General features: G+C 41.1%; 1 protein-coding gene across 1 annotated transcript; it reads right to left on the bottom strand.

Moving 5' to 3' along the window:
- Positions 1 to 295: 295 nt before the first annotated feature.
- Positions 296 to 14,556, bottom strand: LOC121567734 (retinal guanylyl cyclase 2-like). The gene is made up of 19 exons (XM_041877975.2): positions 13,978 to 14,556; positions 12,953 to 13,777; positions 11,924 to 12,225; positions 11,289 to 11,643; positions 10,962 to 11,046; positions 10,722 to 10,818; positions 10,502 to 10,636; positions 10,295 to 10,375; positions 9,881 to 10,057; positions 9,537 to 9,693; positions 8,745 to 8,894; positions 8,276 to 8,424; positions 7,218 to 7,381; positions 6,818 to 7,010; positions 6,455 to 6,629; positions 5,367 to 5,465; positions 3,128 to 3,222; positions 2,945 to 3,030; positions 296 to 1,982 (listed from the first exon to the last, which is right to left on the bottom strand). Exons 2-19 carry the CDS (start codon positions 13,698 to 13,700, stop codon positions 1,898 to 1,900), a joined length of 3,333 nt encoding a protein of 1,110 aa, XP_041733909.1. The 5' UTR covers positions 13,701 to 13,777; positions 13,978 to 14,556; the 3' UTR covers positions 296 to 1,897.
- Positions 14,557 to 18,246: the final 3,690 nt, after the last annotated feature.

Consider the following 18,246-nt stretch of genomic DNA (forward strand, 5'->3'; position numbering starts at 1 on the left):
TGAAAAACAGACATTTTGTAGAACCTGGCGTGTTAGAAACAAAGTAGTCTTCCATCATGCCCATGAACAAACAATGTAGAGAGTAATGGACAAAGAGAATGGAGGGGACAGAAAGATCAAGATATGTGATCGCAGCGCCATCTTCTGGTGAATAGAGCAACCACGTGGCTAACACTTTCCCTTTCTTTTTGTCTAGAAGAGCCATAGAAATAATTGTAACCCATGTCATATTTATACGTATAAATAAAACAGTGATTTATTTAATTAAATAGATCATATTTACATTAGTCTTTGTGTCTCATAAATATCCAAGACAAATAACAACATATCATGAATGCATCTTTACGTTACTGATTACGGATTACATTACTGATTACTATATTTTTCATGTAACTGCAATCAGTAACAAATTACATTTTTCAGCACTGTGCATCTTAAACATGTAAATTGCATACTGTACATGATTTTAATTAATTGTTCTCTTAGTCTATTAAATAGATGAAATAATATACATAAGACAATTAAAGCTAACCAATATACTGTATATAATCAAACATCCATCTGCATATATCATTGCTCATGTTATTTGGTAATGGTCTATTCATGTTTTGTGCTGCAAAGGTAACCCTAAAGTATGAGCCCATGGTGCCTGTAATGGACGCGCATTAATTTTCATTCATAGAAGTCATACCTTCAACCAAACAAGAGATGGTGCTCTTGTCAATGAAGGCATCGACATTGGACATTACAATTCTTCACTTGTCTCATCTATTGAGAATCAGTGTACTCCGTGGCTCCAAATGCCCTGCTTAAAAATGGCAATACTTTTTTACAGAAACATTACATAGACAATCTATAACAAGCGAACACAGCATGCATATAAAAAAATAGTATTTCTAGAGGTCAATGTAATACATAGAAATCCACAGTTGAAATTTAAAATGGAATATATGATATGTGTCTGTCCTTAGTTTTTGCATTGTATCATTGTTCCCAAATAGCACTCTTTTTTCTCATACAAACAAACACATGATTAATATAGGGAATTATTTATCTAGATGGCAACAGATTTGTGGTCCATTGACAATACAGTACATATCTATCCGATTTCCTCTCACAACTTTGAAATGCTAACCGTACATCCTTAGAAAGCTTTTTGGCCATAACTTTAAAATTGAATATCATATTTTGCAATAATTAACTAAAATTCTTATTTCACCCCACAACTCTCTTCAAGTGGAGAGAAGTGCTCCTTTCAAAGCGTTTAGAAGAGTGATGAAACATTAACAAAAATATAACATATTTTCCATTAAAGCTACAGTACAGTATGAGAGTGGAGTTATACAGTAGATCATCCTGTTGAGCACTGGGGCCTCAACTCCACTGGGCCACGTCTAGACAAGATACAGTTTATGTCAAACTGACGTCAAAAGTTGAAATGTTTTGCATTTTAGCTAACCCTCAACCTAACCATTTTCCTAAGTTTTAACTTAATTCTCCTAAGCTGCTACATTAATTATCCTAACCTGCTGTGTAAAGTTTGACATAAACTGTATCCCATCTAGACAAAACCACTCCAATGACTCAAAGCCACTTAGTGGCCAATAGGAGACCAGAGAAATAAATGCATGGTTTATTAAGAAGACATGCACTATACAACAACCTTCATTTCATTAGTGCTCTCCCTTTCTGCTGTGCTAGCCACAAGCAGATTACACAGACAGCAGCCAGGAAATCCTATTAAAGGAGGCCACGTAAGCCGCAGTGAGCAGGCCTGTTCATGCCCTCTGTCCTCCACTCCTTCATCATCCCTTTCTCTTCCTCTCTCTCTCTTTGGATGTGTCCTCCTCCTCTCCCCATTTTTGTCTCTCTCTCTCTCTCTCTCTGTCTCGTCTGCTCAGATTTTAGGCTTGTCCACCTCCCGGTTGGCCTTGCGAAATATCGTCTTGATTTCATCTGTCACCATCTCTTGCCAGTTGTCCCTGAGAATGGAAGATCCAAAAACATTTAAACTCTACGTACCTTCACTTCAAACAATAGTCTAGTAGGCCTATCAGATTATAACAAACAAGGCAATTGGCGAAACAAGACGAGACGAGATGACATGGCAGAAGAAGCATGTCTTAGAGCACAGTAGGCTGGTGAGGGGAGGACGGCTAATAATAATGGCTGGAATGGAGTAAATTAAGTTGTATCAAACGCATTGGAAACCATGTATTTGATGTGTACCATTCCATTTATTCCGTTCCAGCCATTACTATGAGCCCATCCTCCCCACCTGTGTCTTAGACGTGCTACCTCAAATGAGAGGGTGAGCAGAAAGGAAGGATGGAAATGAGGGTGAACCACTCGATTAACCAAAATGAATAGAGCTTTTCTGGGATGGTCAAGCTCTGCTCTGCTTTTAACGGTATTGAAGGTGATAAGATTAGAAGATTAGAGAAGAGATCAGATCAAGACTTTAAGAGATCAGATCACGAGACTATGGATGGACAGTATTGGGGGGGGGCTCAACAAAATCCCACAGATTGTGAAAGCAACAAACCACATGCAACAGAAGACACCACACAACAACTAGCTTTCCACCATGACACAACAGAGCACGGCATGCAAGTTGCTAGCTACCTCCTCGATTTTGACTCAAAGAATCAAGCTTTTTTCGCTGCTTTTTTTCTCTTGTACGCAGCTATATCCTCTGGGTTGAGTCCATGATTGTCATCCCTAAAGTAGACAACACATGTAACGCCACCAAAACAGCCTCATTGGGGCTCCATTTTGCTCATGCAGTGAATGATGAGAAAATGATTGAAATTATTACACATAAACACATAGAACTGCTGTATAATCAGTGCACAAATATTCACCAAATGAAATGTAGACATGTTAAGATTAATTTAGTTCTCGGCAGTGTCTCAACATAAGGTACTGTATTGTGAGGTCTTACCCAGGTTTAATCTCTGGAGGCGTCGGTAAAGGCTTTGTGAAGTTTTCTTTCCCAACCAGCCAGTATGTCTCTTCAATGCCTTTACCCTGTAGGAACACATCATTATTCATTATTTATTTATAAACAGTTGAAAGAAATACTACAGGTGAACACAGAGGATGATGTATTGTGAGGTGTTTATACCTTCAGCTCTGTCATGCCCCTGACGTCTATCTTGTAGCCCTCGTTGAGGGAGCGCAGGATCTTCACAGTGCTCATGTTCACATGAATTCTATAAGCTGAAAGGAAATAACACTGTCACTACAACCATACCAGCAAAATAATACAGACATCCTGAGCAGAAATACACTGAGTGTACAAAACATTAACAACACCTGCTCTTTCCATGACATAGACTGACCAGGTGAATCCAGGTGAAAGCTATGATCCCTTACTGATGTCACTTGTTAAATCCACTTCAATCATTGTAGATGAAGGGGAGGAGACAGGTTAAACAATTATTTTTAAGCCTTGAGACATGGATTGTTTATGTGTGCCATTCAGAGGGTGAATCGACAAGACAAAATATTTAAGTGCTTTTGAATGGGGTATGGTAGTAGGTGCCAGGCCAGGCGCACTGGTTTGTGTCAAGAACTGCAACGCTGCTGGGTTTTTCACGCTCAACAGTTTCCCGTGTGTATCAAGAATGGTCCACCCAAAGGACATCCAGCCAACTTGACATACAGTGGGGAGAACAAGTATTTGATACACTGCCGATTTTGCAGGTTTTCCTACTTACAAAGCATGTAGAGGTCTGTAATTTTTATCATAGGTACACTTCAACTGTGAGAGACGGAATCTAAAACAAAAATCCAGAAAATCACATTGTATGATTTTTAAGTAATTCATTTGCATTTTATTGCATGACATACGTATTTGATCACCTACCAACCAGTAAGAATTCCGGCTCTCACAGACCTGTTAATTTTTCTTTAAGAAGCCCTCCTGTTCTCCACTCATTACCTGTATTAACTGCACCTGTTTGAACTCGTTGCCTGAATAAAAGACACATGTCCACACACTCAATCAAACAGACTCCAACCTCTCCACAATGGCCAAGACCAGAGAGCTGTGTATAAGGACATCAGGGATAAAATTGTAGACCTGCACAAGGCTGGGATGGGCTACAGGACAATAGGCAAGCAGCTTGGTGAGAAGGCAACAACTGTTGGCGCAATTATTAGAAAATGGAAGAAGTTCAAGATGACGGTCAATCACCCTCGGTCTGGGGCTCCATGCAAGATCTCACCTCGTGGGGCATCAATGATCATGAGGAAGGTGAGGGATCAGCCCAGAACTACACGGCAGGACCTGGTCAATGACCTGAAGAGAGCTGGGACCACAGTCTCAAAGAAAACCATTAGTACCACACTACGCCGTCATGGATTAAAATCCTGCAGCGCACGCAAGGTCCCCCTGCTCAAGCCAGCGCATGTCCAGGCCCGTCTGAAGTTTGCCAATGACCATCTGGATGATCCAGAGGAGGAATGGGAGAAGGTCATGTGGTCTGATGAGACAAAAATAGAGCTTTTTGGTCTAAACTCCACTCGCCGTGTTTGAAAGAAGAAGAAGGATGAGTACAACCCCAAGAACACCATCCCAACCGTGAAGCATGGAGGTGGAAACATAATTCTTTGGGGATGCTTTTCTGCAAAGGGGACAGGACGACTGTACCGTATTGAGGGGAGGATGGATGGGGCCATGTATCGCCAGATCTTGGCCAACAACCTCCTTCCCTCAGTAAGAGCATTGAAGATGGGTCGTGGATGGGTCTTCCAGCATGACAACGACCCGAAACACACAGCCAGGGCAACTAAGGAGTGGCTCCGTAAGAAGCATCTCAAGGTCCTGGAGTGGCCTAGCCAGTCTCCAGACCTGAACCCAATAGAAAATCTTTGGAGGGAGCTGAAAGTCCGTATTGCCCAGCGACAGCCCCGAAACCTGAAAGATCTGGAGAAGGTCTGTATGGAGGAGTGGACCAAAATCCCTGTTGCAGTGTGTGCAAACCTGGTCAAGACCTACAGGAAACATATGATCTCTGTAATTGCAAACAAAGGTTTCTGTACCAAATATTAAGTTCTGCTTTTCTGATGTATCAAATACTTATGTCATGCAATAAAATGCAAATTAATTACTTAAAAATCATACAATGTGTGTATCAAATCGGCAGTGTAATCAAATACTTGTTCTCCCCACTGTAACTGTGGGAAGCATTGGAGTCAACATGGGCCAGCATCCCTGTGGAACGCTTTCGACACCTTGTAGAGTCCATGCTCCGACGAATTGAGGCTGTTCTGAGGGCAAAAGGGGGGGGGTGCAACTCAATATTAGGAAGGTGTTCTTAATGTTTTGTAAATCAACACCAAGAACCTCTGATACTCACGCAGCCCAGTGGATTCCATACGAGAGGCGGTGTTGACTGTGTCTCCAAAAAGGCAGTACCGAGGCATGGTCAGACCCACCACCCCAGCAACACATGACCCTGTACACACATAACATATGAGCATCACATCTCAGCCATCACATTGAGAAACCAAACCCTGGCCTGCTACTGCTCCAACCGCCCTCATTATGACTGATGGATCCCCACATACAGACAGTTAGAAAAGGAAATCGAATCAAAGTGATTGATTGTGATATGAAGAGCTTATTTCCAAAACGCTATATCCACACATTTTTCACATTTGTGTTTTTTCACCATGTGTGATTGTTTTTTCACCACGTACGTGTTAAATATTACTGTTCCAATTCATAGATTTTAAGTGTGTATTCAAATGTAGTTATTTTTGCAAAACGCTATACAGTATATCTATTGTTTAGCTAGAATGGAATGTTCGCACACTGTATATTTGACTGTGATGCGTGGTTGTCGCACCTAGCTATATTAAGATTAATGCACTAACCATAAAACGCTCTGGATTAGAGCATCCGTTAAATTACTAAAATGTCAAATGTTAATGTTTTACATACAGATCTCATATTACTGTATTGATAAAACATTTTAACATTTAAATATGGATGTCACAAATGTATCATTTGTACGGTTCTTTATTAAAACTGTAGTTATTTGTTACATTTGACTGTGTAAAACCTCCTAGCAATAAAACGTATTTCTCTAAGAGTGAGGTGGATATATAGTGTTTTGCAAAAAAAACATGATTATTTGTCTCTGAAATGAAACCATCAAGTGATAGATTTTAAACAAATACATGTCTGTCATTGAACAACCCCATGCCATGATTAGATAGTGAAAAAACACACCAATCTCTTTCATAAGTTCTTTAAACAATATAAGCTAATGTACCAAGATTTCTGAAAATTGATATATAGCGTTTTGGAAAGAAACTCTTCATATTTATAAACACCTCACGTTGGCATTCAACCATTGAGCAAGATTGAACATCTAGCTAATATGTGGCCTAACTTCAGAGTGTGTCTGCCAGGCAGGGACAACCTAATGCCCTCTCTCACCTGAGTGTATCCCTATTCGTATCCTGACGGGCACGCCGGGCATGTGGCGCATCTGGAAGGTGCCCACAGAGCTCAGGATGTTCAGGGACATGTTGGCTATCTCCGCTGCATGTTTATTGCCATTCCTCTTGGGTAGACCTGATGCCACCATGTAGGCATCACCAATGGTCTCCACCTACACAATGAAAATAAACAGGCATACAGTAAAACATTGGCAAGTTGATACTAAAGAAATCATCAATTCACTTGATTTGTGCTGTTGTGAAGCTTCCCTGGCACGGCACCCCAACCCGTTTCCAGGAACTATGATGCCTCGGCTCAGCTCATTTCGGTTCAACTCAGTAGTGTGAAAATATAACTGACCTTGTATACGTCGTGGTTGCTGAGCACAGCGTCGAACAGCGTGTAGAGGTCATTGAGCAGGTCCACCACCTCGATGGGATCACTGAGGGAGGAGATGGTGGTGAAGCCTACTATGTCACTGAAGTAGATGGTGACCTGGTCAAAGTACTCTGGCTCCACCGTCGCACCCGTCTTCAGAGCCTCTGCCACAGAACTGTAATGTGACAGGGGACATTTTGTGTTAGTGGTAACGTGACACAGAGCAACAAACAATCCTTCAAAGTTAAAAATACGGTACTGTATCATGTGATGGAAGGATAATACCCTTGGCATCATACAAGAACGGTATCTTGAAATAACAAGATGCCAATTGTCTTATTTAGTTGTCTCTGTGTGTGTTATAACATGATGCTTGACTCACGGAGGTAGCATCTCAGAGAGCAGTTTCTCTGTCCTCTGTTTCTCCACTTCCAGCTCCTCTGTCCTCTCTCTGATCAGGTCTTCCAGGTTAGACGAGTACTGCTCCAGCATCCGCAACATGGAGTCAATGATGTTGGTCTTCTTGCCCTTGTTGATCAGCTTGAACTGTGACACAACACCACCACCACCACCACCATCATCATCATCATCATCATCATCATCATCGGTGCACCACTACATTATGTAATATCAGGTATGACTTATGATCTCTGTAAAAATCCATAAAGCTATGAGACAAGACTTTGTCCTTGTCTGAATACCCATACTAGCGTTCTAAATAGTATGCATTTTAGGTATGCGAAAATATTTAGTTTTATAGTAAGTGAAATTTCGAAAATCAAATATGCTTTAAATACCAGGATGTTATACTAATTTCGTCTTTTCATCTAGTAGAATTCGCTGCACACTTTTGAGGAAGAGAATCGTCTTTTCAGAATAAGGTTGCACAATTCCATGAACTTTCAATATATTTCCTGGTTTTCCAGAAACCCTGGGTGGAGGATTCTGGATTTCCTGCTTATTCACTCCTGATTCCGAGAACCTCCAACCGGAATTTTGGGAAAACCAGGAAATGTATTGAAAGTTCCAGGAATTTTGCAACCCTATTCCAGACTCATGTGTGTTTGACAACAGCTAATAATCAGCTGATAATGAGATAAGGGGATGCGCTGTTCCCAAATAAACAAATGGCGAGAATCAATGCAATTGCTCATTATTGGATTATACATTCTCAGGATGGGTGAGCCTAGTATGTTGATATTTGTTGCATACTGCATTCGTTTTTACTAAACAGTACGTTCTAAATAGTATGTAATACGATTAGTACACAGTATGTCATTTTATTAAGTAGTAGGCAAGACAGATTTCGGAACCGGCCCATGAGTGCTGACAGACCAATTTCTGCTGTCCACAGCCTATAATTACCCAGACATATTCCCTGCATTACCCTGCTATGACATTGAGAGCAGGTAACCATGGAGACAGATGAGGATTGCTGACCTGGTCAAAGATCTCATCGAAGGCTGGTCTCCGGTCAGGCTGTTCGCTCCAGCACTGTTTCATCAGCTGAATACACTCCAGAGGAGCCTGATCTGGGGCCACTGTGGGCCTGCACATGGGAGGAGGCTTCTTCACCTTACGGATTATCTCTGATGGGAAGGGAGAGAGAAAGAGAGGAGAGAGGTTATATAGCAGCAGCACGGGAGCATAACAACTCATTACACAGCTTATTGGCAGCTGGTACCAGACAGTTTGTCAAAGCAAAGCAGAAATGCTGTATGTACAATATGTTGCTATATTATACACTATAGATAGGAAAATTATTGTGATTTACAACTCTGACATTACTCGATAGATACCAGTATAACTAATCAATCAATTGACAGAAAAATGACCTCAAGGTAAAACAAAAAATTGCCTCTCAGAGTGGATTGTATGGTTTTGCTTGTTTTGTAGCCCCCAGACCTACCCGCAGGAGTCAGACCCAGCATGCAATATGGAAGTCCTCGGACGACCACCTCTTGGAGTATAATGGCAAAACTATACACATCTCCTTTATAGGTCCCCTTCCGAGAGTTCTCCACGTCTCTGAGGAACTCTGGAGCTGTCCAAAACTGATCTGAGATAGAGAGGCACAGGGTCACGATTTTGGCATGGTAGTTAAATGCAGCACATTTAAATGACATAGATGTATGCTCACAAACTAGAAATACAAATGATTGTGCATCAAGTCCATCTTTAAAGGTCCAATGCAGCCATTTTGATCTCAATATCAAATCATTTCTGGGTAACAATTAAGTACCTTACTGTGATTGTTTTCAATTAAAATGGTCAAAAACAAAAGAAAATTGCTTCTTAGTAAAATGACATTTCTCAAGCAAGAATTTTGCTAGGACTTTCTGGGAGTGGTCTGAGAGAGGGGCCTAACTGGAGGAGCCTAGTGGGAGGGATGTGTAACCTGAAAACTAATTGTTATTGGCAGAGAGGAGGGAAAACTATCTTTGTTATGATGTCACCAGGCGGTCCACAACCCCAGCCATGCAAAACAAGCTGAAATTTAAGGCAGTCTTTTCAATCAACTCTTACACTAAAAGGGAATTAACATAATTTTAAAAATTTCACAAGATCATTTCAACCTCATAGTGTGGAAATATATATAAAACACAGTCAAATCACGTTTGTGACTGCACTGTCGATTTAACATGATATGGAAGAGTGAACATTTTGTCAAAATATTTGCAGATCTAGGCATAGATGTTACCCTCAGGTGGAACTAGATTTTGGGGGGATTTCTGGGATTCCAGCAGCTCGTTAAAGCCGTAGTCTGTGATCTTGAGGACGAAGCGTCCGTCCACCACACAGTTCCGTGACTTCAGCCGGCCGTGAGGGAACTCACGATGGTGCAGATACTTCATACCCTGAGAGGCCAATATGATCAACACTGGTAAACCATTGGTGTTACTTATGACAAGGTACCGGAAAAACATTTTAAATTAACATGATCTGCTGGCCAAAACAGCTTTTAGAAGATATTTTAAAATCTTATTGGGACTAATTAGACTAGTAGAAAAAGTTCTGTAACATGACACATCAAGCATGTCATACTTTGATTAGGTCCAGCAACAGAGAAGACTTGAACATCCAGTCCAGCTTGACGTCGTCGTTCCTCAGGAGGTCCTGCAGGCTGCCACGGGAACAATGCTCTGTCACCACAGCAAACATGTCACAGTCTGTGAAGAACCCCAGGAACGGATTGATGTTCTCATTTCGCAGATCCTTCATCTGGACACATTCACACAAAATGAAGACCCCAAAGTTAACAAAAACAAACTCACATCCCAGACATGACTCTATACATTGTATTCTTATTTCTTGTGTTATCTTTATAGTATAATACATTTAAATGTTTGTTTTAGTTATACTATTTTAGATATTGATTACTGCACTGTTGGGTAGAGCTCGCAAGCATTTCACTGTACTTGTGCTTGAACTTGCTGTTATTGTTATGTTCTCTTTTACCTTTGTAAAGATCTTGGTGGTGCTCTGCTTGACTTCCTTGAAATGGCCTTCTTCAAACTTTTTCAGCCACACCCAGTCGCCCTGTGAAGCCATGGAAGAAAATATGTGGTTTTATCCTGGCTCCATTCTCTACAAGTCACGTTGAAATCTTTTGGGATAGGAATGAAAAGTCGACTTGTGGTTCAACGGTCAACATCGTCAACTTACCTCATAGACAGCTACATTTGTGGTCTCATGTGTTGCTGTAGTGATGCTGTTCACAGAGTGGTGCGGGTCTCCTGAATGCATACTGTTGTTGTCTATCACACTTTTAGAGTCACTCAGGTCCTCTAGAGTGATTTTCTATGAGGCATAAAATAGATGAATGAACATACAGTATATCAGATAGAGGTAATGTTGTAGAGAATCACATGGGAAATATATTTACCCTTTTGCTAAGCTGAGGGTTGATGAACGTGAGGTCCTCTAGAGTCAGTAGGATCCGATTGGGCCCCTTCACCAACTGGATCTGCTGGATTCTCCTCCTGCCAGCCAATCAGAGAGCATGTCAGCCAAGATCACAGCACAGCAATACCAACTATCTCTGTCTGGGTTTATAGTCTCTATGTGTCTAGACAGCATAAAAATACAGTAAGAAACAGATGAACAGCACAGTGAGAAGAGTTACCTTACGAACAGACTTAGACCAAGTCCTCCCACGATCAGAACGAAGATAATCACAAACACCACTATGACGTAGGTTATCTCCACACCTGAGACACAGGTAAGACATGGAGACTAAATACATAGTTTGGTTGGGTGATGGAAGAATGAAAGACACAAACTAGCAACTTTATTTTTTACTTTAGTTTATTTAGTAAATATTTTCTTAACTCTATTTCTTGAACTGCATTGTTGGTTAAGGGCTTGTAAGTAAGCATTTCACGGTAAGGTCTACACCTGTTGTATTCGGCGCATGTGACAAATACAATTTGATTTGAAACAGGTTCTCTACCTCCAGTGCAGATTGTGTTTGGTTCAAACCAACAGCTGGAGTCTGAGGGGGGAGGGGAACCCCCGGGGAAGTTAATGGATTTGCCCGCGAAGCGGACCATGTCAACGCTCAGGTCCACCAGATAGGAGCGGTACAGCTGACCCTCCCATCCGTCAGAGTCCAGGATGACATAGTTGGTCTGGCTCTCCCCTTCAGTGTCTATCTGGATCTTCTGGTTGAAGCCAGAGAACGTCATGTTCCTGGTGAAATAAGCTAGGTTGGTCCCAGAGAGCCACTGGCCAGCTCTCCTGGCGTTGTGCATGGCTTTGGCAAGGAGGTAAATACTGTTGTAGATGGTTCCAAACAGGGGGTTGACCTAGAACGCAAGGAGGCCATTGATAAATGGTTTATTTGGTAAAGTAATTAGCTTTCCCAAACTGAGAGTGATAAATTGATCTAAAACTCAAAAAATTAAGTTATATATCAAATGACCTGAAGACTATGGTGTTTCTCTACATAACCAATGTTCAATAAATGCAATCAATTGCATATTTATAATACTATTGTAATAACAATGTGATAACATAACAATCAATTGAAATTCAGATGGACTCCACTCACATCCCACAATTGAAAATATCAAGCACCCTCCTCACCTGCTGTGGGACCAGTGATATGGTGAGTTCCTCAAACCTCTTGGCCATGTTGAACGCCTCGTTGAATGACATCAGATCAGAAGACACGGTGATGGTGAGCACGGCGTCGTAGGCCTGCCGCAGCTTGGTGTTGTTTTGCAGGGGGAAGTAGGATGTGTTGGCGTAGGGCAGGCTGTAGAGCAGGGTGTCGTAGGGGAGAAACACGTAGCGGCCCTTCGTCAGACCCATCTCATGGGCCTTCAGCAGGAAGGCTGTCTGCTGCTCCCCACCAATCAGAGCAGAGTGCATGCACATGATGATCACTGGAACACACAGGACAGAGACAGTGAGGGGTTGACGTCCTGCAATGACCATGTGCATGAAGGAATTGCATCTCTGTGCATGTTGCTGAATCATCCTACTGCAAACAAATGATTCATTCATGATAGCATTGATTCACACTTGAGAGACAACCCTGACAACCCCTAATCAAGTCGGAAATAACTTCATCAACACTTGTGGAGGTAACATTCATCATTGCCCAAGATGACCCTATCTTAAAGGGGCAATATGCAGTTGCTACATAACATTTGGGAATGATAAATTAATGTACCCATTGATTCTAGAAGAATATAACTTATAAATGCCTCATTAGCTTAGTTCAACTGTCGAACCCTATCAGAACCCAAAATATAAGCTTGTTGTACTCCAATATTTGTAAACAAAGTAAATGTAAACAAACACTTTATAGCCTCAAAACATGGTTAAAACTATAATGTTGATATCATGGATGGTTAGTACTTGTATCCATAGCTTGTCTATGAATTTGAAAGTGGTTACATTTCTCCAGCCCCATCCCTCAGTTTATTTTCCGAAACAGGGGCAGGAATACTTTGTTATTGTTTCAACTGCGGATTACCCCTTTAAACTTTGTGTAGGCCTACAGTCTTGTGAGGTTTGATAGCATAGCCTGCACTTACTTCACTCGTATCACTCCAGTATTTAAAACTTCAGCAAAGAGAAGGTAAATAAGTTGTTTAAAACACTTGCCTTTGATCTCCCCCGCAGCCTGGATTCTGCTCAGTGTGCTTTCCATCTCAGTCTCGTTCATTCCCACCGACGCTACTATGCCAACGGGAAGTCCCTGGCTCCGCAGGGAGTTGCCCACTTTAACGGCGGTGTCCATCCAGATATCCTCATTGGAAGACACGATGCCGATGTTGGCCCAACTGAAATGCTTCAACACCGTGAACAACACCCGCGTAGGTGACGGCAGTGTCCGTGCGAAGGTTGGGTAGCCCTTGATTCGATCCAACTCATAATTAATACAAGCCCAGGAAAAGATAGCTTTATCCCAGTTTTTGCCCAAAAGTGAGGCTGAGTCACAGTATCCTGGATTCGTGGGCCCGACGAAACCGTCTACCATGTTCTCGTAGTACACGAATGTGGTTAACGCTTTAGACGTTTCACAGGCTTCTTGCAGGATCACGAAGTCCAATTTGCTTCCCAAATCTAAACTGAAATCCTCGTTTATTCTGCCCACGGCCAGTTTAGCGGCCACCGCAGGTAGGGCCTTGGAGTAGACCGGGTCGCAGTTCCAGGGCCCAAGGACCCCAACTTTGAAGATTAAACACTGGACACAGCATGGAAACGTCAAAACCCCGAGCAGGACCCATAGCAGAAAGTTATAGAATGGCAGCGTTGCAAGGCTGTGTCTGCTCTTGAAAATGGTGGGGCTGTAGGGATAGTTGGATAAGTCCCATAGCACACCTCCAACATTTAGAGGAATATGTTGCATTATCCTGCTTGAGTATCCGTATTGGTGAACTGTGATCTGATCCTACATCAAAGCATTATAAACCAAACCAGAGACACCTGCAAAAAAAAGTTTAGGGTAGCCTATTTATTTGAACATAATTTCTAATTAGGGTTAGGCTACTTCAAAGTTTATTGAACTGCATATTGTTAAAACAAAGTAGGCGATGTGAGAGTGAGATCACTGTATTTGATAGCATGTTTTCCCCAAAAAACACTCGTGAAATAGCATAGCTTGAATCATAATAGGTTGCACTTACCATTGCTTTTCTTGGCCTTCTTGAAAGCTGAGAAGTCTGAAGATAGTTTTTTAACACTCCTGTTTTTTTCAGTAATCATCACCTCACCTCACCATTCCAGTATTCTCTATATTTTCACTCATGTGAAATGTCATACCGTTGCCCAGTTGAAGACACAACACCTCATTATCTTTCTGGTTTGTTTGACTGAGTGAGGCTGAGGTAGAGGCAGGAGCTCAGTTGTGTCTGTCAACTTCAGCACCCTGGAGAGCTCCTCACATCCCGCTGCTAGCGCTTCACGAGGCTAGCGCTTCCTACACAGGTACACTACACACACAAATACCAGTTTTTCTCACCTTATAATGTTAGCTCATTAGATTCAAACAGACTAACATTACTTTTCCTTGTAAGATATCCTTCTTGGAAAGTAAAGGTTACCTGATGCTCAACAGGTTGCAGAAACGTAGACTACTAAAGCACTTAAAATAAAGTGATATTTTCTTCAATGTAAAACGTATTTATATTGAATGTCTAACGAATATATATTATAAATTATAGCAGGGCAAGATCAACCAAACCAATTCAATCAAAGCCCTTCAAAATGACCTGTAGGCAAAATGGGTGCTGCACCCTGACCTAATCCATATTCGGTAAGGCACACTATAAGAGGATTGTCAACGTACGTTGGAGTCTCAGAAACACATTACCGTCTCACAAAGCCTTGTCAAGATAGTAGCCTGGGCCTATATTCTATAGAAAATCACATTTCCATTTACAGAGAGGGCTCTAAAGAAATATAATTATACATTTTCTGTTTGGCACTAAAAACAGTGATGAAGATAAAAAACTGAAAGTATTTTATCTAGGATCACATAACTTATTTATTTTCCTTTGCCATGGAGATAGCTTGTTGCATGAACACTATGCACCGAGCAATAATTGGTCTGATGTCTTTATGTGACAATGATAGGCCCCACACTTAAATTGAATTTGCTCTCAGGTGTAGAGGGGATAATTAACGTTAACGAAGGGTTCTCCCTGCGTGTGTATCCCCTGAGCTCCTTAATATTTGCCTGCGTCAGTCATTTCAGCTGTTTTGACGAAGCGTTTCAGGAACCCAGTGGCAATTTAGACAGATTAGGCTAGTGGCAGGGACCCCCCCCCCCAAAAAAAAAATTATACCTCTACCCGAGGTCGAACAAAACACAGACATATTTTTTCACATCTCTAATGTCTCCCATTTATGAAATGGTTGGTTGTGTCAAAATATTTTACTCAAAAACTAAACTCAAAAAGTGCAGACTAATGCCTGGCTGGAGGGGGGGATGGGCCACATAAACTAATGTAACCCAATATTGCAAGCATTGGTATTGCTCAAATTTGGAATACAAATAGTCAGTTGTCTGCCTTACATACACAAATAAACCGCATTAGAATATCTTAATGCATCTAGGAAATATAGACCAGTATACACAACTATCAACTCTGAATATTAATGATGAATATGGATATGTATGATGAACGTAAACTAAAATGTTTGGTAGCTGATTAATAGACAACTCTCCAAGTCAAATTGGCTCTCATTCAGTGCTGTATGGTCCTGCCTGACAAAATGTCATACAGTTACATGTATTTTGATGTTGTGGCTATTGTAACTGTCTCTAAGGAAAACAAGTGGTCTACTACGCTATCTGGAATACCAAGGGTCATTTTGCTATTTGATTTTGAATTTTAAGACCTCTTGAAGTATCAAACAAAAATATTAAAACATTATTTGATGAAAACATATTTTTGGCCTTACTGCTATTAGCCCATACAAATGCATTGAACAACAGATTCACTACATGGAACAACAGATATTCCCCCCAAAAAAATCTAAAGGAGAGATATAAGAGATATTTGTTGTTGTTTTTTTACATGTATTTAACCCCTCATTTTGGGCACTAAACAGTCTCCATATACTCATACTTGAGTAAAAATAAAGATACCTTAATAGAAAATGATTCAAGTAAAAGTGAGTCTCCCAGTAAAATACTACTTCAGTAAAAGTCTAAAAGTATTTGGTTTTAAATATACTTAAGTATCAAAAGCAAATGTAATTGCTAAAATATACTTATTTATCAAAAGTAAAAGTATGAATCATTTCAAATTGTTTATATTAAGCAAACCAGACAGCACAATTTTAAAAAAATAGCCAAGGGCACACTACAACATGCAGACATCATTTACAAATGAAGCATTTGTCTTTAATGAATCCACCAGATCAGAGGCAGTAGGGATGCCCAGGGATGTTCTCTTGATACGTGCGTGAATTGGGCCATTTTCCTGTCCTACTAAGCAATCAAAATGTAATGAGTACTTTTGGGTGTCAGCACAAATGTATGGCGTAAAAAGTACATAATTTTCTTTAGGAATGTAGTGAATTACAAGTAAAAGTTGTCACAAATATAAATAGTAAGTAAAGTACAGTTACCCCAAAAAACTACTTAAGCAGTACTTTTTACTTAAGTACTTTACACCACTGTCCATATATACTTCCATTCATTTTTTCAACTGGTAACGGGGGACCTTCAGACGAGTCTTGTTAGGCCTGTGGGCAACATGTACGTGTTCGTGAGAGTCTCACCTTTCCACAGAGGGGTCATATTAGTGTGTAGCCGAAACTGTTCGGACACTACGGACAGAAGTTGGCAGGTCGGCCGTACCGACTTCAGACGAGTCCCAAGACGCTTGTGGGGGCCGTAGAGCGAAACGAAGAAAACCATCAAGTTCGTGAGAGTCTCATCTGTCCATAGAGGGGTTAATGGTACTGTGGCAGCCATATTGGATTTTGGACTCCATTATGGATTTGGAGTCACATCTCGGGGGCCCCCCCAACGTAATTGCAAAATGCTGAACATATAAAATCCACAGAGGAATCTTTGACTGAAAAGAAATGACAGTTTTCACTGTCTCAGCACACTTGTTTTCCATAGAGCCAGTTACAATAGCCACAACATTAAAAAAAACATGTAACTGTATGTATTTTTGTCAGGCAGGACCATACAGCACTGAATTAGAGCAAATTTGACTTGGAGAGTTGTCTATCAAAGATATTCTCTGGTACTTTGTATGCTTTTTAGCCTGAAGTTCTGAAAGTAGCGCCCACAAGCCAAAAGTGGTCCCTGAAAAACGCGTACATTACGTCACATGTGCAGATATGTGCACCACTTAATTTCTCTGGCTCTTGCTCTGCTGTGTGTGGATCTTGCTAGCTGTCACTCATATGGAACTCGAATTGCTAGGGGGCTGGCCCACGTGGGGGGAAATGGCGCCCCACAGCAGCTAGTAAACAATCATTTTTCAAACTAGGGATTTCGGGGCTAATTGAGGTAAAACAGTAATTCTGCTCATAGATTATGCATGTATGAACTACAACCCCCCACCCCCTCCAGCCAAGCATTATTCTGCACTTACTGAGTTTAGAGGGTGTTTTCCTTAGAGCCAGTTACAATAGCCACAACATCAAAACACGTGTAACTGTATGTAATTTTGTCAGGCAGGACCATACAGCACTGAATGAGAGCACATTTTTTAGTTTACGTTCATCATACATATTCATATTAATGTGTGTGTGTGTGTGCGTGTGCATGTGTGCGTGAGAGAGAGAGAGACACACACAGAGAGAGAGAGAAATAAAGATATCAAGAAAGAGAGGGAGAGAGAGAGAGAGAGGGAGAGAGAGTGCTGGGAGGGAGAGAGAGAGAGAGAGAAGAGAGCGAGAGGGAGGGAGAGAGAGAGTGCTGGGAGGTGGGTCGAAAAGCAACTCCACCTTTGCTGACCCATATCCTGAATAAGCTGATGAGCCTCTTAAATGTAACACCTTGACACCTCTCTCCTGCTGCCAGAAATAGGGGAGAAAAATGACGTCTCAGCAGAATACACCATGCAACTAAACATATAAAATCACCACACACAAATCATACTAATGAAATGAATGTGTACACATGCTTTCTATCGTGCAGTTTTGTCAAAAACTAGTCCATGGATACAAATAATATTGATTGTTGTCTTATCTGGACGATATGCTTATAGAATGGCTGTAATGTGCATTACCTGTCCTGTTCGGATGTTCAATAGGTCTTACCCTGACACCACCTGGTGGATTTTATATTACAATGCCTGATAAAGACAGGAAAATGTAAACTGGTGAATTAGGTCCCTGGGACAGCATTTAGGTATATGTACTTATCACAGTGTACTTTATCAGTGTTGAGGTAAATTGCAGGTTCGGACATAACACGTTTTAGT

Source organism: Coregonus clupeaformis, chromosome 6, assembly GCF_020615455.1.
Source record: "Coregonus clupeaformis isolate EN_2021a chromosome 6, ASM2061545v1, whole genome shotgun sequence".
Taxonomy (NCBI): domain Eukaryota; kingdom Metazoa; phylum Chordata; class Actinopteri; order Salmoniformes; family Salmonidae; genus Coregonus; species Coregonus clupeaformis.

Excerpts from the sequence above, each read along its gene's own strand:
- LOC121567734 (XM_041877975.2), bottom strand. The coding sequence starts at position 13,700 with ATGCAACATATTCCTCTAAATGTTGGAGGTGTGCTATGGGACTTATCC. Across the intron at positions 11,644-11,923 it reads TATCACTGGTCCCACAGCAG|GTCAACCCCCTGTTTGGAAC; the intron begins GTGAGGAGGGTG and ends CTTGCGTTCTAG. Across the intron at positions 11,047-11,288 it reads AAACACAATCTGCACTGGAG|GTGTGGAGATAACCTACGTC; the intron begins GTAGAGAACCTG and ends CCTGTGTCTCAG.